This window comes from Sapajus apella, unplaced genomic scaffold, assembly GCF_009761245.1.
Source record: "Sapajus apella isolate SASKATOON/1434 unplaced genomic scaffold, GSC_monkey_1.0 scaffold132, whole genome shotgun sequence".
Lineage (NCBI taxonomy): Eukaryota > Metazoa > Chordata > Mammalia > Primates > Cebidae > Sapajus > Sapajus apella.
This window is the reverse complement of record NW_022437072.1, coordinates 3,980,540-4,002,401: the sequence shown is the minus strand read 5'-3', so window position 1 is coordinate 4,002,401 and position 21,862 is coordinate 3,980,540. Positions and strand designations below refer to the sequence as shown.

The following is a 21,862-nucleotide window of genomic DNA, read 5'->3' as shown; positions in this document are numbered from 1 at the left end:
TGCTTCTGTCCAATGTGAATTACCTATAATAATCTTTTTAACATTTTAGACAATATACGTATAGGGAGATTGCTGATAAACTGACAGAATATTGAATAATGATGACATTGGTGAATAGCGGACAGCTATGCTCTAAGAACAGAGATGAGAAGTCTGAGGATGTACATCAGGGGATGTTGAAAGTTCACACAAGATGATGTGAAAATGAGGCAATTTGGCTTATCATGTCAAACATTTTAATTACTAGAGCTATAATTTCCCACAACATTTCAGAATATTCAAGAAAACCTTGTGAAATTCTAGAGTGACCGCTTACTTGTTTATTGGTAACACATGCTTTCAATGAAAAATATTTATCATACATGTAATAAAATACAGAACACCATACTTTTGCATGCTGGAGGTTGGGACCATTTTTCTCCCAAGCATTTTGCAGTGGCTGGCCCAACAATTCCAAAACCTTCAGAACATGTGTATGTAACTTCTTCTTCATACTGATAACTGTCTGACATGTGAGCTACAGCACCATTTGAAATCTTAGGTGGAGACTTACAAGGAAGACCTAAGGAAAGAAAAAATCAGGTTTCACTAATTCAGAAATTTAATTTTATGTACCTATTTTTATATTTAGTAGTTTTATTTGAAAATAAACAACACAGGAGTTATTATGATGTCACATAGAAGTGCACAAATGTTTCCTAAAACCAACATTCTGGTGTCTGTCCATCTATCCAACTGTCATGAACTGAGCAAGGACTTGAAACTAAAAATATCAATACATTTAAGAAAGAGATCATCAATGCCTCTGTAAGAAATGCCTCTGTAAACTTATTAGTGATAATAAGATACACATTGGGGGTTAACAATTCCAGGTAAAACATAATATATTGTAGGAAATCAGGAGGGGCCTTCTGGGAAGAATGTAAAAGAAGTTCTAAAACCTAGTGGCAAAGCAAACATGACAACTTACAGAACACGTAGTGATATGATTTGGCTATGTCCCAACCAAAATCTCATCTTGAGTTGCAGTTGCCATAATCCTCATGTGTTGTGGAAGGAACTTCGTGGGAGGAAACGGAATCATGGGGGTGATTATCCCTCTGCTTCTGTTTTCAGAAGTGAGTTCTCATGAGATCTGATGGTTTTATAAGGGGCTGATTCGTCTTTGCTTTGCACTTCTCCTTCTGCCATCATGTGAAGAAGGACATATTTGTTTAACTTCCACCATGGTTGTATGTTTCCTGAGGCCTCCCCAGCCATTTGGAACTGTGAGTCAATTAAACCTCTTTCCTTAGTCTTGGGCAGTTCTTGATAGCAGTGTGAGAACGGACTAATACAGTTAATTGGTACCACAGAGAGTAGGGTGCTGCTGTAAAGATGACCAAAAATGTGGAAGCGACTTTGGAACTGGGTAACAGGCAGAGGTCAGAACCATTTGGAGGGGTCTGAAGAAGACAGGAAACCATGTAAAAGTTTGGAACTTCCTAGGAATGTGGAGGGCTCAGAAGACAAGAAGAAGTGGGAAAGTTTGGCACTACCTAGAGACTGGTAGAATGGCTTTGACCAAAATGCTTATAGTAATATGGACAATGAAGTCCAGGCTGAGGTGGTCTCCAATAACGATGAGGAACTTGTTGGACATTGGAGTAAAGGTCATTCTTGCCATGCAGAGAGACTGGTAGCATATTGGCCATGCCCTAAAGATATGTGGAACTTTAATTTGCTTTTCTTTTTTTTTTTTTTTTAATGGAAGTGTTTGCCTCTGGAAAAGGATAATTTGAGTGGGTAGGGTAAAGGGGCAGGGCACTGCTTGTTTTTATGCCAAGCCTTGGGGATTATTTAACTTCTTAGATTACATGCACATGCAACTTTTTTCTATGATCTTTTAAATTTTAAAATTGATACATAATAATCACACCTATTTATTGGGTATATGTTATAGTTTAGTACATGTATACAACATGTAATAATGATCAGGAGAACTGGAATAGCCATCACCTAAAACAGGTGTCATTTCTTTGTGTTGAAATCATTCAAAGTCTTCTCTTCTAGCTGTTTTTAAATATTTAACAAGTTATTGTAAACTGTAGTTCATTAAAGTTCATCAAATTAAAAAAAAAAGATATGTGGAACTTTAAACTTCAGAAGATCATTTAGGCTATCTGGAAGAAGAAATATCTAAGTAGCAAAGAGCTCAAGAGAAAGCAAAGCACAAAAGTTTGAAAATTTGCAGCCTGATAATGCAATAGAAAAGAAAACCTCATTTTCTGGGGAGAAATTCAAACCTGCTGCAGAAATTTGCAAAAGTAATGAGAGCCAAAAACAGTGGGGAAAATGTCTCCAGGGCATGTCAGAGGCCTTCATGGCAACCCCTCCCATCACAAGCCAAGAGGCCCAGGAAAGAAAAAAACGGTTTCATGGAAAAGGCCTAGGGCCCCCCTGCTCTATGCAGCCTCAGGACATAAGGTCCTGTATCCCATCTGCTTGAACTCTAGCTGTGGCAAAAGGGGCCAACATACAGCTCGGTCTGTTGCCTTACAAGGTTAAAATCCAAGCCTTAGTAGATTGCACGTGGTCTTGGGCCTGTGGGTGCACAGAAGTCAAAAATTGAGGTTTGAGAACCTCCACCCAGGTTGCAGAGAATATATGGAAATGCCTGGATGTCCAGGCAAAAGCTAGCTACAGGGTGGAGCCCACATGGAAAACCTCTCCTAGGACATTGAGGAAGAAAAATGTGGGGTCAGAGCTCTCACACACAGTCCCCATTGGGGCACTGCCTTGTGGAGGTGGAGCTTGGAGAAAAGGGCCACCATCCATAAAACCCCAGAATGGTAGATACATTCATAGCTTGCACCATGCTCCTGGAAAAGCCACAGAAGCTCAATGTCAGCCCATGAAATCAGGCAGGAGGGGGACAAGGTTACAGGGACAGATCTGCCCAAGGCTGTGTGAGCCCACCCACCTTTTTCATCAGCATGGCCTAAAGGTGAGACATAAAGTCAAAAGAGATAATCTTGGAACTTTAAGGTTTAATCATTGCACTATTAAATTTCAGACTTCCAACAGGCATGTAGCCGCTTGGTTTTGGCCATTTACTCCCTTTTGGATTGGGAGAACTTACCCAACGCCTGTACCTCCATTATATGTAGGAAGTAACTAACCTGTTTTTATATTACAGGCTTATAGGCAGAAAGGACTTGCCTTGTCTCAGATGAGACTTTGGACAGGAATTTTGAATTAATGCTGGAATGAGTTAAAGAGTTTGGAAATTTAGGGAAGGCATGATTATGTTTTGAAATGTGAGGACATAAGACTTAGAACATGGTGGAATGATATGGTTTGTCATGTCCCCAACCAAATCTTTTTGAATTGTAGTCCCAATAATCCCCACATTCCATAGGAGGGGCCCAGTGGGAGGTAATTGAATAACTGGGGCTGTTACTCCCATGCTTCTATTCTCATGCTAGTGAGTGAGTTATCATCAGATCTAATGGTTTTAAAGAGGGCTTTTTCTCTTTGCTCAGCATTTCTCCTTCCTGCCATCATGTGTTTTCTTCTCCTTCCACCACGTTTGTAAGTTTACTAAGGCATCCCCAGCCAGGCAGATCTGGGAGCTAATTAAACCTATTTCCTTCATAAATTATCCAGTATCAGGCAGTTCTCTTTTTTTTTTTTCTTTTTTTTGAAAACAAAAATTTTTTTTTATTGCACTTTATGTTCTGGGGTACATGTGCAGATCATGCAGGATGGTTGCACAGGCACACACATAGCGATGCTGTTTGCTGCCTCCATCCCCTGTCACCTGGCATTTCTCCCCATGTAAACCGTCCCCAACCTCCCCACCCACTGCTGTCCCTCCCTTGTTCCCCTCAATCCCATTACTGGGTATTTACCCAAAGGTATATATACTAGGTATATTCCATTTGCTGGGTCAAATGGAATTTTTATTTCTAGGGCCTTGAGGAAGCACCACACTGTTGTCCACAATGGTTGAACTAGTTTACACTCCCACCAGCAGTGTAAAAGTTTTCTTATTACTCCACATCATCTCCAGCATCTGTTGCCTCCAGATTTTTTAATGATCGCCATTCTAACTGGCATGAGGTGGTATCTCAATGTGGTTTTGATTTACATTTCTCTAATAATCAGTGATGGTGAGCATTTTTTATATGTTTGTTGGCCTCATCTATGTCTTCCTTTGAAAAGTATCTGTTCATATCTTTGCCCACTTTTAGATGGGTTAGATTGTTTTTTTCTTGTAAATCTGTTTCAGTTCTTTGTAGATTCTGGATATTAGCCCTTTGTCAGATTGGTAGATTGCAAAAATTTTTTCACATTCTGTTGGTTGCTGGTTCACTCTAATGATTGTTTCTTCTGCTGTACAGAAGCTCTGGTGTTTAATTAGGTCCCATTTGTCTATTTTGGCTTTTTTTGCCAATGATTGTGGTGTTTTAGTCATGAAGTCCTTGCCTATGCCTATGTCCTGAATGGTTTTGCCTAGCTTTTCTTCTGGGGTTTTTACAGTGTTAGGTCTTATGTTTAAGTCTTTAATCCATCTGGAGTTAATTTTAGTGTAAGGTGTCAGGAAGGGGTCCAGTTTCTGCTTTCTGCACATGGCTAGCCAATTTCCCCAACACCATTTATTAAACAGGGAATCCTTTCCCCATTGCTTGTTTTTTTCAGGTTTGTCAAAGATCAGATGGTTGTAGATGTGTGGCATTGACTCCAGGGCCTCTGTTCTGTTCCATTGGTCGGCATCTCTGTTTTGGTAGCAATACCATGCTGTTCTGATTACTGTAGCTTTTTAGTATAATTGGATATCAGGTAGCCTGATGCCTCTGGCTTTTTTCTTTTTGCTTAGGATTGTCTTGGCTATGCAGGCTCTCTTTTGGTTCCATATGAAGTTTACGGTGGTCTTTTTCCAGTTCTGTGAAGAAGGTCATTGGTAGCTTGATGGGGATAGCATTGAATCTATAAATTACTTTGGGCAGTATGACCAATTTCATGATATTGATTCTTCCTAACCATGAGCATGGAATGTTTCTCCATCTGTTTGTGTGCTCTCTTATTTCCTTGAGCAGTGGTTTGTAGTTTTCCTTGAAGAGGTCTTTTACATCCTTTGTTAGTTGTATTCCTAGGTATTTTATTGTCTTTGTCAGGCAGTTCTTTATAGCAGCATGAGGATAAACTAATACAGATAGGTTTAATTTCACTAGATGTTATATTTTTAATGCCAGAATAAAAAAATCATTCTATCATTAAAAAATAAAATTAACCGAAATAGAATAGATTCAATCATGCAAAAAGTATTTTAATGGTATAATAATTTTATATATTTATATACTTTTATTTATATTTGTATATTATAAATATATATTTATATATAGCATTTATATTTCTATATATTTATATAATTTTATATATTTATTATATATATATCTCCCCTCACTTTGATAAGAGATCATTTTTAATGTATTCTACTGTAAACAGAAATTGAGTTTTCATATTGTCCTAACCTTCACACTGAGGTGGAGAACTCCATTTTCCCATAAAGCATGTTATTTCAGTTTCTTCAGATAGCCTGAAACCATCTTCACAAGTAAAACTCAATTTCGTCCCATGTGCATAACTTTCTTCTGAAAATTTGGATGAATTAATGGTTCCATTTTCTATATGCGGTGGTTGTGAACAGGAAATTTTTTCTAAATGAAGAATGAAAATCAGTGTCAAGAACAAATAAAATATTTAAATTGAAATATAAAATCAAACACTATTTTGGACTTTCAAATAAGTATAATTTGACCAAATAAAATTATTTAAAAACAAAAACATATTAGAAACTTGCAAAGATATATTACTCCACCATATCTATGTTACCATCTTCTTGTTCAATAATCCTCTTCATTCGTGTCCTGTTCATCATGAGGATTAAAATATGCATGAATGGAAATGTTATCTGACATTTACTTATTATTCCAAATTTTAGCGGTATTTTGTTCAGAAAACTGAAAAAGTGTTGATTGATTAATGTGCCTAGGTCCTAATTTATTGTGTCTGGATAAAGTAATAGACATAGAGAAAGAACATCTCTCTTGCTTACACAAAGCACAACACAGTATTAACTTCATTTGAGAGAATTATGCAAAACAAATTATACACTACTGACCAACACAGCGTGGTACTGACTGCCATCTTCCATCTTTGCACATAATTTCTTCTCCTTCCTGAATTAGATAATTTTCTTGACACAGAACAGATACTTTTTCTCCATCTTGATAATTCAATGTGGTTGTAATATTCAGAGAATTAGGAATCTGAGGTGGAGGTGGGCATAATTGTACTTGTGTCGCTAAAAAATATAAAACACACACAAAAAAAAATATATATATATAAACATATAGTTAACATTGAAATAAAAATATTAAAAATAAAAAATATTAAAATTGGGCTTTTTTATTAAGAATCATAATTTATATGATTAAATAGAATATAAAATTCAATAACTTTTATAAATTATTACATATTATAATCATCTAGGTATACATATATTATACTTTTCAACTTTGTAACGGTTATATTAAATAATAGAACTTTTCACTTGTATTGTCATAGACTTTTTTATAGTTCTTTTGTACATTCTTTGTATAATAAATTTTGCATAACTTATGTAATACCAATTTTAATTATTTTGAAGCTTTAGAATGTTTTAATGGAATTACACACTCTTAATTACACACATTAAATAAAAATTGATATCTATTATCAAATATATCAGAATTAAAACCCTCACAAAATGTTCTGCCAATGGATTCTGATTAGCCAGAAGTAAGATTATATTTAGGTAATAATCAATTTGTTACTGACACTTGACCAATATAAGCATTAAATATATTCACTAGTGATTTATAGTATGCTATTTAAAGTTTGGAACTGCTGTCAAGCTTTTATTTACTACCTTATCTATACAGTTTAGGGAAAGCCTGACTTTAGTTATATAATCAGATATAAAGACACCTCTGTAATCTCACAGCTGAACTTCTGTTAAACTGTGATACATCAGAAACATCTTATTTTTTCATAATATGAAAATGAAGCATGTACTGTTTGACTGATGGAGGAGTTTGGAAGCATCTAGGAGCATTCAGCACCCTATAATTCCTTGATTCTTCTCTCTCTTATCAGTGTATGCTCTACTTCATCTAAAGCTTTATGTAAGCATATTATAGGAAATCATGGCAATTATTTCAATTGTCTGACGTTTTGTTATCAATTCAGGGAGATATTTGGGTGAATAAAACTTCATTAATTGTTATTTATAAGTTCATTGTCTTTTTTGCCTATAATAATTAAAGTACTTCATATTTTGTCAAAAGTATTTTGCCTTCTTTATGTTTTTCAACATTTTAACATGTTTCTAACATTCTCATCAATTTATTTTTCTTAATGTTAATGATCAACTATTTATGCTTGAATAACTCTTTCCTTCTATTTTTGTTAGGTGTATGTTCCTACCGTCTAGATTATAGTACTTGTTGTTTTTATTTTGTTTTTTCTTTTCTTCTAATGCATGTTGTAATGCTAAAACACATCTAGGTTTCAACTATATCCCATTGATTTTAATGTGGACTGCAATCATTATTATTCAATTTAAAGTATTTTCTCATACTAAGTAATTGAGAGAGATTGTTTATTTAACAAAATTGTGACACGGTATAGCCTAATTCTAAATTTAAATTTGAAGACCATTGTGACCCATTATACCCTAATTCTACACTTAGTGTGTATGCATATTTCTTTTCTAAATAGAACCATCAGCAAGTAGACTATCAGTTGTGGAATTTAAAAATGACTGTTTCAAAATACTGAAATTCTCCCAGTATACTTTCACAACAGAATTAAATTAGAAACCAGCAAAAATAAGTTATCTAGATAAACAAACATTTAGAAATTAGACTATAAACTTCAATACAATTGATCATCAACAGACATAGCACAAGACGAATGAGAAAATATTTCAAATAAAATAAAAATGCAGCTCCATGTTTATCCCCAGAAAGGTTTAAGTCATCCATCAAGTGCTACAACTTTTACAGTTACCTCTAAAAGGACTCCATCCTGAAACTCTTAACTCTCACAGCAGTACATACTAGGAATATACCAGTCTGCTTAGATCATAAAGCAAAGAGGTGGTCTTCAGATTGCATGTAAAAACACCAGAGGCAACGCCAAATTGGAGCAGTGCAGAAAAGGGAAGAGAATGTTTGATTTCCATTTCTCTCCAGAAAGGGCTTAGGGCACATGCTTCCACTGGCTACTTAATAACCTGGCTTCTATAGAGCTTGCACAGGGCAGCTAATGATGCAAACAAACAATAATCTTCCCACAGCCAAAGCCAAAATTTGGTACTTCATGAGGCTCACCCCAATGATTAATTCAGATTTCCCATTCTTCCTGGACCAAGTTTAGCCATGCCTTCAAATGTCATTATGTCTATAGCCGGGACTCAAGGCATTGTCTCCTTAATAAACTCACTCTGGGAGATGATAGGGATTTGCATTCCTGAAAGGCCCTACATCACAGAATACAAAAAGGTGGTAATACAATGAACTCATTTTTAGCAGCAGCTACTTCTTCAGGATCACAGTGTGCAGCCTGAATATTAGTACAGGCATTAGAAACAGGGTCCTTACCTGGTGGAATACAGAGAGGTTGTGAGATAAGCCCCCACATTTATTTTAACTATGAATGCAGAAAGAAGTGAAATACACAGCCAATGCCTCAAAATTTTCAGCTACATGCAGAGAGCCTTGCTGCTACCTTATTTGTGCCAGGTACTGACCAGATGTGACACATTCTGACCTCCAGAGAGCCACAAAAAATAAGAGACAGCAGTATGCACAAAGACTTGAGAGGCACATGAAAATTTTTGGCTGGAAAAATTAGGGAGATGTTCCCACTATGTGATGCCAGTCTGATAAGACTGAGAAAGGCCATTGTTTTATCCATTGCACAGAAACACGGTGAGTTAAAGGAAACAAAAAAAAAGAAACGAGAATATACTCCAAACCAAAGAACATGATGAGTCTCCAGAAATTGACTTGAGGGAAGTGGATTTACTCAAGAGGGAATTCAAAATATGATCATAAAGATACTCACTGAGGTCAAGAGAGCAATGCAACAACAAATTGACTAATTCAACAAAGAGGTTGAAAGTATTTTAAAAGTACCAAATGAAAGGCACAAATTTTAGAATAGTATAACTGAAGTGAAAAATTTTAAACAGGTATTCATCAGCAGACCAGATAAAGCAGAAGAAAGAATTAGTGAACTTGAAGGCAAATTACTGAAAATCACCTAATATGAGTAGCTAAATAAATAAATAAATAAATGTGAAGCTAGCTTAACATCCAGATGGGATGCCATCATGTGAAATAACATATGCATTATCAGAATGTAAAAAATAGAATGAGACAGAAGGAAATAGAAAACATATTCAAAGAAATAATAATAGAAAAATTTTAACAAGTTGAGAAGACATGGAAAACAACTTCCAGAAATCACAAAGGAAATCAAGTAAGTTTAATAAAAGATATTCACTTGGAGATAAAACACAATCAAATTATCAAAAGTTATAGATGAAGTGTTGAAAGCAGCAAATAAAAAGTGAATGGTCACATAAAATAGAATTTCCACAAGACTGTCAGTGGATTATTCAACAGAAACCCTACAGGACATAAGTAGAATGATATACCCAAAATACTGAGAGAAAATAACTGCCAAACAATAATTCCAGATTCTACAATTCTGTCTTAAAAACAAAGGAGTGATAAAGTCTTTCTGTGGTTAAAAAAAGCTGAGAGAGTATAAGGACACTATTTTGCCTTACGAGAAATGCTAAAGGGATTTCTTGAAGGTGAAAGAAGAGGATACTAAATAGTAACATGAAGATGTTAAAGTATAAAAATTACTAGTAAAAGTAAGTATGATATGAAATCCAAACACTTTAATACTGTAATGGTGATGGGGAATTATAGCTAGCATAAAGTTAAAAGGCAACACTACTAAGAACAACTGAAGGCACAATACTTTGTTAAGAGATATGAATTCTAGAAAGATGTAAAGTATGTCACCAAAGATAAAAAACGTAGAAGGAGCAGAGTAAGATTTAGAGATTTTATATGTAATCAGAATTCAGTTGTTATCAACTTAAAATAGACTTTTAAAAGATATGTTATATAAGCCAATATGTAATCAGAATTCAGTTGTTATCAACTTAAAATAGACTTTTAAAAGATATGTTATATAAGCCAAAGGATAAACACAAAGCAAAACCTCTAATAGACAAAAGATTAAAAAGAAAAAACCTAAGCATACAACTACAGAAGCTATCAAGGCATGAATAAAGCAAGCAAGAGAGATAGAAACAAAGAATTAAAAAAAATAACAACCAAAACACAATTAACAAATTGCCACTAGTAAATCCTTACCTATCAAAAATTACTTATAAAAATGGAATGTATTCTACAATCAAAATGCATAGAATGACCAAATACATTAAAAATTAATACCCATTTATAAACTGCTTACAATTTACTTATTTCACTGTATCGTACATTCATAGATTGCAGTGAAGGAATAGAAAAAAAATCTATAAAAATAAAAACTAAGAGAGAACAGAGGGAGTTATACTTATTTCAGAAAAAATAGACATAAAGGAAAAAATTGTATAAAGGAACAAAGAAGGTTATTACATAATGATAATGGGGTCAATTCATCAAGATAATGCCACTGTTGTAAACTTATATATGCAATCAGCATCAGAGCAACTAAATATACAAGTAAACATTTAGAGAACTGAATGGAGATATGGAATGCAACACAGTAATAGTAGGGATATCAATACCTTACTTTCAACATTTAGACAGATCATCCAGACAGTATATCAATAAGGGAACATTAAACTTGAACAATAATTTATACCACACAGATTGAACAGAAATACAAAGAACATTCTACATAACAACAACAAAACATATTCATCTCAAATGCACATGAACATTCTTCAGATTATATCATATGTTAGGCCATAAAACAAGTCATCAAATTCAAGAAGACTGAAATAATATCAAGTACCTTTTCTGACAACAATGGTATTATAAAAGGAGAAGTCAATAAAAGGAGGCATTATGGAAAGTTTTAAATTAGGTGAAAATTAAACAATGTGCTCTGAAACAACAATGGGGTCAAAAAGTTTAAAGAAATTTTAAAATATCTTGAGGAAAAGAAAAATGGAAACAAAACATAACAAAACTTGTAAAATGCAGCAAAAGTAGTTCTAAGATGGACGTTTATAGGAATAAATGCCTACATCATGAAAGTGGTAAGAACTCAAACAATCTGATACTACACCTCAAAGCAGCAGAAAAATATGAAAAAATTAATCAATCCCAAAATTAATAGAAGGATCAAAAACATAAAGATCAGAGCAAAAGTAAGCAAAATAGAGCCCCAAATCTACAAAGTATCAATGAAAGAATTGGATTTTTTAAAAAGAATCAAAATTGACAAAGCTTTAACTAGAAAAACTTTAAAAGAGAGAGATGACTTAAAGGAACACAATCGGAGTTTTTTTAAAAAAGGAAACATTACAACGGATGTCACAAAAATATAAAGAGTAATGAGACCATTATTAGCAATTAAATGCCAAAAAATTGGATAACCTAGAAGAAATGGACACATTCCCAGACATACACAGCCTACTATGATTAACGCAAAGAAAATAGAAAATATGAACAGACTAATTATGAGGGAAGAGATTAAGTCAGTAATAAAATGTCTCCAATCAAAAAAAAAAAAAAATACAAGACCTAACGGCTTAATTGCTGAGTTCTGCCAAACATTTTAAATGAACTAATACCAATTCTTCTAAAATGACTCCAAAATTTTGAAGAGGAGATCATTTTTCTAACTCATTTTGGTGGCCCAGCATTACTCTGAAACCAAAACCAGACAAGGACACAACACAAAAGGAAAACTACAGGCAAACTCCACTGATGAACATAGGCACAAAAAAGCCTCAACATTACACGAGCAAAACAAATCCTACAGCTCATCAAAAAGATTATTCACTGTGATCAAGTGGGTTTAATAAAAAGAATGTAATGGTGGTTCAACATCGGCAAATCAGTAAAGGTGATGCATCACATTAACTGAAAGAGCAATAACCATATGATCATTTCAATAAACCTAAACAGAAGTGCTAACACTATATAAAAGTCAAGAAAAAAACTGTAGACCATGTACACTTCACTGCATGTATGTTATTTGCTTTTAAGGGCTCTAAACATATTGAAGTGTTGATAGTTGATTAGTTTTTGTATTAGTTGTTAATGCGTTCTGTATATTCTAGACTGGCAGACATTGGTAAAAATATTGAGGCCAGTGAGGCAAGACACCCCACAACTGGAGAGCAAAATACAGATATAAAACACGGGAAGACTGGAATAAACGCTACACTGTTTAAGTGAAACTCTATATGTCAATATGACTAACTTTTCAAGATAAAGAATAGATTAATAGATAAATAGATGATTGGGGAAATGGAAGAACAGATGGATACGTAGATGAATAGGTAGACAGACAGATTAAATAAATGAATATATAGAAATAGATGTAGCTATGTAATACATACACACATATATACAGATACATAGTAGTTACTGTCATAGACAGAGGTATAGGCACAGGAACATTTGTTGACAAGAAAAGGAATTAAAAGCACTGGTCCCCCAACAGTAATGATGACATGTAGTGCCTGGATATTAATTTTAAAAAACCATTGAATTTATGCCTGTGTTTTTTATACTAAAGGTAACTAATTCACATGGCACAGCTTGTATTAATTTATTGCCTTTGTTTTTAAGTATATCATAATATAATTGAATTTTAATAATGGCTATGTTTAACATCATGCAAAATTTCTGCACATTAAACAATTAAGCTCTCATGAGCCTGTCCAAGCCATCTTCAGCACAGCACTGGTCCTAGCACACAGTGAGAATTCAATAAACAATTCATACCTATTGGGTATCATGTTTATTATTTGGGTGATGAAATAATCTGTACACTAAACCCCCGTGACATGCAGTTTACCTATTTAACAAACCTGCCCCTGTAACCTTCAACCTAAAATAAAAGTTTCTTAAAAAGAAAAAAAAGAAAGAAACTGTTTTCATTAGTTTCTAAATTACCTTCCTGGTTCAGGACCATTTGTAATAATAAATACCTAAAGCTTTTAAAAGATACAAATATACAAATCACTTTTCCAAATGAAAAATGGAATACATTTTTTAAAACAAAATAAGAGCTTACTTGAGCAGGTCATTTCCGGATCCCACCTTCCGTTTATGCAGACTGAGTGTTTTAGTTCATCTTTTCTAGTACATCTGTACCTTACGTTAGAATTATGATCATATTCTGTCTTTTTGGTTGAATTTCCATCAATTATAATTAACAGTGATGTTTGGCACTTCTTCAGTTGATCTGTTGCTATACAATGAAAATATTTGTATTAAAATTCTAAGAACCAAACCAATTATTACATAAAAATAGTTATAAAGTTTATAGTATTCGCATAGTAAAATTATGACATATCATTATAAATTTCACCAATCAAGTTACTCCTGATCACATTGCACCAAAATGCTATATGTAAAAATATAAGCCCTGTATTCTGTCGCTGAGATGTCAGAGAGAATATCTATCATAAGATATTTTGTACATTGGGAAATGCAAAATATCATTGGCTATTTCATTGGATGAATAAGTAGGATTGAACATTTAGGACTCTTAGAATGCAGGACCCAGGAAAACATTAGGAAATAACTCCGTTTAAGAGAAATGTAAATGAGAGTCCCCAAGATCTTCCCAGTTACTCATCAAAGAGACAAGATGATTTCAAGACTTGTAAATCCCTAGTCACAGTGTAAGTGACATGACTACTTCTTGTCACTCAGTTATGCTACTGACATAGAAGGTCTGCGGCCCACAAACCCTGCTGCACATTAATTCATTTTGGCTGATATGGAACAAACTGAAAACTTATCACTTTTGCAAGCTTAAAGAGAGAAAATATTCCTGTGGGAGACTAGTAAGCAGATATTTTGTCAACTTTGTTTCTTTGCTTTTCAGTACCTGAAAGGAGTACCATATAATAACAACAGTATTTACATAAAATAGCTATATTTTCTTGGTGAGTAATACTCATATGTAATTATATGACAATTTTTAATTTTTTTTATTTTTTAAATAAAGAGTTTTACACTGTTGCCCAGTTTGGAATGCACAATAAAACTCACTGCAATCTCAAGCTCCTGGCCTTAAGCAATCCTTGCTTCTCAACCTCTATAGTAGGCGGATTACAGGCATGCACCACCACATCTAACTAATTGAAAAAAAAATTTTATAGAGTTGGGGTCTTGCTATACTGCCAACACTAGTTTCAAGCTCCTGACCTCAAGCAGTTCTCCTGCCTTGGCCTCCCAAAAAGTGTTGGGATTATAAGGGTGAGTCACCACCCTGGCCTCACATGACAATTTTATAAGTAAAACATTACTTCACACTTTTAAAGATACACAATATTGATATCAGAGGCAGAAAGATTCATAAAATTATATTTCTAGCTTTATTTTTTCTCTCTAGACACATAGTGAATTATATACAATATGCAAAACATTGTTTTCATTATATTGAAGCCTGGACATGTTGAGGTATATCTGTAAATTTCAAAAATAGAGTTGTAAATTTTGATTTTACAATAAAAATATTAAACTTTATTAAATGTTGATTTAAGAAGTGTATTCTTACCCACACACTGAGGAAGTTGGGTCCATACTCCATTAATACATGTAATTGATCTGTGCCCGATCATTGTAAATGTTTCTGAGCAATTTAACTCCACTGAATCTCCATAGTAATAGGGAGGAGAAGAAAGCTGGGCATAGCCATGTTCAAGTTCAGGTATATCTCCACAGGTACTCTCCTCCTCTATTTAAATTTTACAAAAAAGTTTTTTTTTTGTGAAAACATAATTTATGTGTTTTCCATACAAAATACCAAAGTTTTGACAAGTTTATATATTAATATTTTATACATTACCAATACACATTGGCAAAGCTGTCCACTCTCCATCAACACATTGAATTTTATTAGGCCCCTGCATTAGAAATCTGGGATTGCAGTAATATTCCACCACTTCACTGTGTGCATATTCTTCTTTCTTTGTTTCCTTAGTGTCCCCATTGAGAAGTTCAGGAGGTGGACCACATGATTTTACTTGCTCTATAGTAGAAATGCTACGTGAATAGTGGTTCACTTGTCTGTTTCATAATATAAAAATCCAGTAAAATAGAGAGACTTTCTTCTTTTATTTATGAATTCTTCATTATGTAACTTACTATAGCATCCTCAAACAATCAAGAATGGTGTTCATACTGTATTACATTAACTAAATTGTCATATTGAAGTCATATTAAAATGTTAAAGTATGCTGAGTCTTTAGATCCTTTAAAGATGCAAGAAAACCAGTTAGCAAATGGGGTTATGAAAATCATGTTAATTTTTACATTTCATGGAAACATTTTATTATAACATTTTGCAAAACTATCATGACTGAGGCAGGCTTTGAACAAGGTATTTTAAATTGGACTAATCAATACAAGTAATTGAATTTAATATAAGTGGCTTAAATACTGTTTAGACACACTCAATGAAACTTAAGTTACAGCCCACACTACAAAAAATGTTCAATGTGGATGATGACGTTGCAGGCAAAATGAAAATTAACAAAGAATTCCCTGCATTGCCACCCACTGCTATGGTTTAGATGTTTGCCCCCCCAACACTGTGGTGAAACTTCATCCCCAATGTTGCAGGTGGGGCCTAATGGGAGACGTTTGGGTCATAGGTATGGATCTCTCATGAATAGATGAATGACCCCACTCAGGGATAGTTTTCACTCTATTAGTTCCTGCAAGAGTTGGCTCTTAAAAAGAGCCTGTCACCTCCCTGTTCTCTCTTGCTTCCTCTCTCCTCATGTGTTCTCTGCACACACTGGCTCCTCTTCCCCTTCTACCAGCAGTCTGTGGCTCTAACTGAATGCAGATGCCCAATCTTGAATTTTATAGCCATGAGAATAGTGAGCCAAATAAAATTTTTTGATAAATCATCCAGCCTCAGTTATTCCTTTATAGAAACATAAACATAAAATAGACTAAGACAGACAACACATATGTGTCTAGGAATACTTCCAGTACATTGTTCAAGAAACAGTGGAGATTAACTTAAGTAACCAAACCTCTGGTATTCAGTTCCAATCCATATCCTACACAGGCAAATCTTTGACTTAATTCTTTAGATTGCAGATGATAGAAGCCCAAACAAAATTAAGAATTAAAACTATTCAAAGTTTTAATTCTTGTTTCAGCAATTGTAAGATAAACATTCACCTTTACACATTGGGAGTTGAGGGGACAATCCAAAGTGGTAGCACTGAACTGAATTAGGTCCAACTATGGTAAATCTTGGTTTGCAGGAGAATTTCACCACCTCTCCAACTTTAAACTGGTCCTTCTTGGGATCAGGAATCAATTGTTCATCTATTTTAGGAAGGCTGCATTCTCGTTCTTTAAAAAGATAAAATAATTTCATAATAATATATAATTAATTATTGCCAAAGTAAAGATTACATGGGCCACAATAGAGTGAGGTTGGTGTTAGGTTATGCATACAGAGGGGCATCAGATAAATCCTTTTCCATGAAAAGAACGCTACATATTATGTTTTATACGCTGTGTAAATTGAAATAAAACTTTATGAGAAATGTTATGGTATTAAAATGTGCCTGTTCTAAAAATTAATTTATAAATTCAAATTATTTATGATGAATCTACTTCTAATCACTGACATTTATGAAATTTAATGTTATATGTTTCTAATGAAAGTATGAAATTGCTCTCTCATATTAAAAAAGACTGAGACTACAGTTTTAAAGTTGCAAACATAAACCAGAATTAGGGCTTTTGAAAATAAGTTGGCTGACTAAGGAGTTTGGACAACAGTTCTCCTCAGAGAGAAGAACCAAAGTTACAGGTAAATGATCATAACTTGAAAAATATCAAAGACAGGGTGCTGGAGCATAGAAGAAAATCCTGTTAAGAAGCCAAAGCACGGAAAAAAATAGAAGCAAGAGCCTGGCAATGGTTGATTAGGATCCGGGGACTTCATAGAAAGTGTTGGTAGGAGTCTTTTGGGCTCCCTGCAGATCAGAATGTGCATCCAAGCTGTGAGAGAGCTCCTCGGCCCTTGCGAACACACACATTGGTGTGAGTGGAGATTTCAGAACTTCTTCAGGGCAGTACACCAAACTACTAGCTTGATCAGAGTCATTTGCCTTCTCCTTGGACCTGAGCTACAGTGGTAGGTTTCATACTTGCAGTGCACTCACATGGGGACTGTATCCTACCCAGGAACCTCAGCCCTGTGTCTCCATAACCCCAGAGCCGCACAGACATAACCTGGCACCTGATTGGATGTGGCAGTCATATATAGCGTGCTGGACTCAGAGAAGCTACAGCATTCCCAGTAATTTAACCATCAGCGAGTGGTGTTCCTAATGGAAAGGAAGGGAGAGTGCAGTGCAACAAAGGGACACCCCTTGTGACAAAGAAGACTGTAGCATTCACTTTCCTGTGTGCACGAGCAACCTGCTTGTGGGCTGAAAGTGACTACACCACTTCCAGTAGACACACAGGTGCTGTGCTTGGCTCTGCAACGGAGGAGAATAGATAAATACCAGGAGCCAGGTGGACCACTGCTTGAGCAGGGATATAGAGGGGGGACAGCTCCCCTACTCCTGATCCAGTGGACATAGCTGTGGTCACTCGCAAAGGGAACTGATGCAGACACACCAGAGGGCAGACATTCTAGAAGTATTAAGGGTGGCTGCATCCCCACTGGTGATGTGCCCAATGAAACCAGGCTTGCAAGAAGGACAAGGCGCCTCCCCCTCTTTACACGTAGCAGCAGTGCTCCTGCAGGAGACAGCAGGAGAGCTGAAATGCTGTGTGCTTTGGGCTGACGGAGGTGGTTCCACATAGAAGATATTTTGACGGGGAACTGCAGTGCAAATGCCTTTCATAGCTGTCATTTCTATTGCAACCTGGTGATAGAAAGTGGTGCCTGTCCAATCTGAGTGTACTCGCCACTGGGACTGTGACAGGTAAGTTGATCAGGCCCTGCCTGCCAAGGCCATGGAATTGGGGCAGCTGTCTCCCACTCTGCAGACACCTAGGGGCATCTCACAGAATCTTCTCCTGACACCCCTGGGAGGGCTGGTGCTTGTGTTCATCCTTGCAGTATCCAAGGGTGAACTTAATGGTTCGGATCCATCCAGCTTTGTCCCCAGCTCCTCAGACCACTGTACATTTCACAGATCAGCCCATTGCCTGGGGCAACAGTGTTTCTCCCTTAAACAGTGACCAGCATACACTCTTCTGCTTCTGCTGCTGCTGGCTCTTACCTGTGTGCACCACATACTGTCCTGGATGTTGAACTGCACAGCCCAATGCAAAATCTGCAGACATTAGGGCATGATGCTGGAAAACAAGGTTAGTTTTCTGACAAGTCCTCTATACCAGCCCTTCAGGAGGCAGTAAGCCTTGTCATACACCCAGTACATAAATACTACAACCAGCAATTAAGAAAGCCATCAGACAAAAGTTATCTCTAACCAAAGAACTCATACAGAGCTGTTACGACTGAAAGAACCCAGAACATAAACTAAATAACCCTAAACAACATACATCACAATCACACCGTCAAAGAGAAAGAAATCCTGTCTATGGAAAACTACACTCAAAGATAAGAAAAAGAGATAGTCCACTGTAATGAGAAGAAAACACTAAAACATTTCAGAAAGTATGATAAAACAGAGTATCACAACACCCCCAAAGGATCATACTAACTCTTCTGCAATGACTCCTAACCAAAATAAAATTTTTGAAATAACAGACAGATAATTTAAAATATTTATTTTAAAGTAGCTCGGTGGAATCCAACAGAAAGGTGAAAAGCAACACAAAGGAATTAGGGGAAAAACTCATATATGAATAAAAAATGTACTAAAAATATTTTTTAAAAAAAGAACTTAGAGAAATAAAAAATTCATCAAAGAATTACAAAATATAGTTGAAAGATTTAATAACATATTATACCAAGCAGGAAAACTTGCTCTAAGAGCATGAAGACAGGTATTTCAAATTAACTCTATCAGACAAAAATTAAGAACAAATAATTTTTTAAATGAGCAAAGGTTTGGGGAAAAATGGCATTCTTAGCAGGGTGTAGTGGGTCATGCCTATAATCCCAGCACTTTGGGAGACCAGGTCAGGTGCATCACCTGAGGTCACGAGTTGGAAAAATGCCATTCTGAAAAGGGAGAAAAGAGTTACAGATATTCCTGAGGGAGAAGAAAAAAGTTAAAAGTTTGGAAAACCTATCTGAGGAAAATTTATCTCCTCTTGCTAGAGATATTGACATCTCTATACAAGAGACTCAGATAATGCCAGAAAGATGCATTGCAAGACAAACTTCAAACGTAGTCATCAGAGTATCTAAAGTCAATGCTAATGGGAAAAAAAATCATAAAATCAACAAGAGAAAAGCATCACATCAACAATAAAGGAAATCTCATAAGTCCAACAGTGGTCTTCTCAGCAGAAACTTCACAAGCCAGAAGAATTTGGTGGCCTATTTTTGGAGTTCTTAAAGGAAGATTCTTTCATAGTTCTTGACAAAGAAAAAGTTTGTTAGACATGTATTTTGTATTTTGCTAAATTAAGCTTCAAAAATGAAGAATACATAAAATATGTCCAAGACAAGCTAATACTAAGGGAATTCATCACCACTAGAAATCCACTTTAACAATTTGTCCCACAAGTAATGATCCAGGGAGTTCTGAACATAGAAAAAGCCGGTCAGTACTCATCATCATAAAGACATGCAAAAGTACAAAATTCTTAGGTCTTATTAAAAAGAATTTCACAGTTGAGACTGCAAACCAGCTAGGTAACAACTAACATAATTATAAGAACAAAACCTCACATGTCAATGTTAACTTTCACCATATATAGATTAAATATCCCACATAAAAGGTATAGATTTGTGGACCAAGTTTAGAAAACAGACACCAACCACATACCGCTTACAAAAAAATCCACCTAAATGAGAGAAACTTATATACAAATTCATGGCAAAGGTATAGAAACAGGTATTTTGTACAAACAGAAGAGAAAAGAATTTGGTAGAGTTATATTTATTTACAAGAAAGACTTAAAGTCAACAAAAGAAAAAAAGATGAAGTTTATTCTATAATAATAAAGAAATCAAGAAGATATACTAAATATGTATGTAGTTAAAACTTCAGCACCCAGATTCATAAAGCAAATACTACTAGAGCTAAGTAGAAAGATAAACAGCAATATAATGAGGGTGAGCAACCTCCACACCACCAATGACTGTACTAGACAGATTGCCGGGACAAAAATATAAACAAAGGAACATTATACTTAAATTGAATTCTAGAACAAATGGACCTAACAGACATTTAAAGAGCATTCTGCCAAACAACCTCAGAATATATGTTCTTCTCATCTGTGCATGGAACATTCTCCAAAATAGACCATATGCTAAGCTACAGCCACAAAGCAAGCCTCAAAAAATTTTTAACATTTACAAATAATAACAAGTATCTTCTCAGAAGATGGTGATATATAACTAGAAATCAATATCACACAGAATTTTCAAAACTATCCATACACATCAAAATTAAATCACTGACTTCTGAGTGAACTTCTAGTCAATGATAAAATTAACATGGAAATGTTTAACAAATGAAAATAGAGATATAACATACAAAAACCTTTGGGATATAGCAAAAGCAGTGCTAATAGGAATATTTACAGTGTGAAATGCCTGCATAAAAAATATAGAAAGGTTATAAATTAACCTAACTTTGCACATAAGGAAACTAGAAAAACTAGAACAAACCAAACCCAAAACTAGCAGAAGAAAAGAAATAACAAAAATCTTGGAAGAACTAAATAAAATTCAGATCAAACAAACAATACAAGAATCAATGAAATTAAAAGTTAGTTTTGAAAAGATAAACACAATTAATAGACCACTAGCAAGTCTAACAAAGAGATGAAAATATGTTCCATTAAACACAAGTAAAAATAAAAATAGAGACATTACAATTGATACCACAGACATAAAAAAAATCACCAGAAAATCTAGAGAAAATGAATAAATTCATTAGAATCATACAACCTCCAAAGAATGAACAAGGAAGGAATAGAAATCCTGAACAGACCAATAACACTGATAACAAGTAGTGGGATTTAATCAGTCACAAAATCTCTCCCAGTTAAAAAAAGAAAAAAGAAAAAAAAAACTCACTACCAGAAGGATTAATGGCCAAGTTCTACCAGACATACAAGAAGAATCAGTACCAATCCACTGAAACTGCTCCAACAAATCAAGGAGGAGAAGTCTTCTCTAACTCCTTCTATGAAGCCAGTCATGGACAGCAAAACAAATAAACTAGTGGCCAATATCCCTGTTGAGTATAAATGCAAAATCCTAAATAATATACTAGCAACTCAAAACCAACAGCATATCAAAATGATAATATGCCACAATTCAGTGGGTTTTATTCCAGGTATGCAAAGTTGGCTCACCACACGCAAATCAATAAATGTGATTCTCCACAGAAACAAAAAAATTTTTAAACAGACGATAATTT

At 34.9% G+C, this 21,862-nt stretch overlaps 1 protein-coding gene across 2 annotated transcripts in view; it reads right to left on the bottom strand.

Annotated features, from left to right (window-relative positions):
- Positions 1-95: 95 nt before the first annotated feature.
- The window catches only part of CFH (complement factor H), a 92,871-nt gene continuing 71,104 nt past the window's right edge, over positions 96-21,862 (bottom strand). For both annotated transcript variants that reach the window (XM_032262884.1, XM_032262885.1), the window contains exons 12-18: positions 16,506-16,682; positions 15,157-15,339; positions 14,866-15,045; positions 13,372-13,548; positions 6,167-6,349; positions 5,517-5,702; positions 96-562 (exon numbers count right to left, since the gene is read on the bottom strand). In XM_032262884.1, the coding sequence (XP_032118775.1) occupies positions 357-562; positions 5,517-5,702; positions 6,167-6,349; positions 13,372-13,548; positions 14,866-15,045; positions 15,157-15,339; positions 16,506-16,682 (1,292 nt within the window). In that variant the 3' untranslated portion in view covers positions 96-356. The remainder of the gene's footprint in view (positions 563-5,516; positions 5,703-6,166; positions 6,350-13,371; positions 13,549-14,865; positions 15,046-15,156; positions 15,340-16,505; positions 16,683-21,862) is intronic.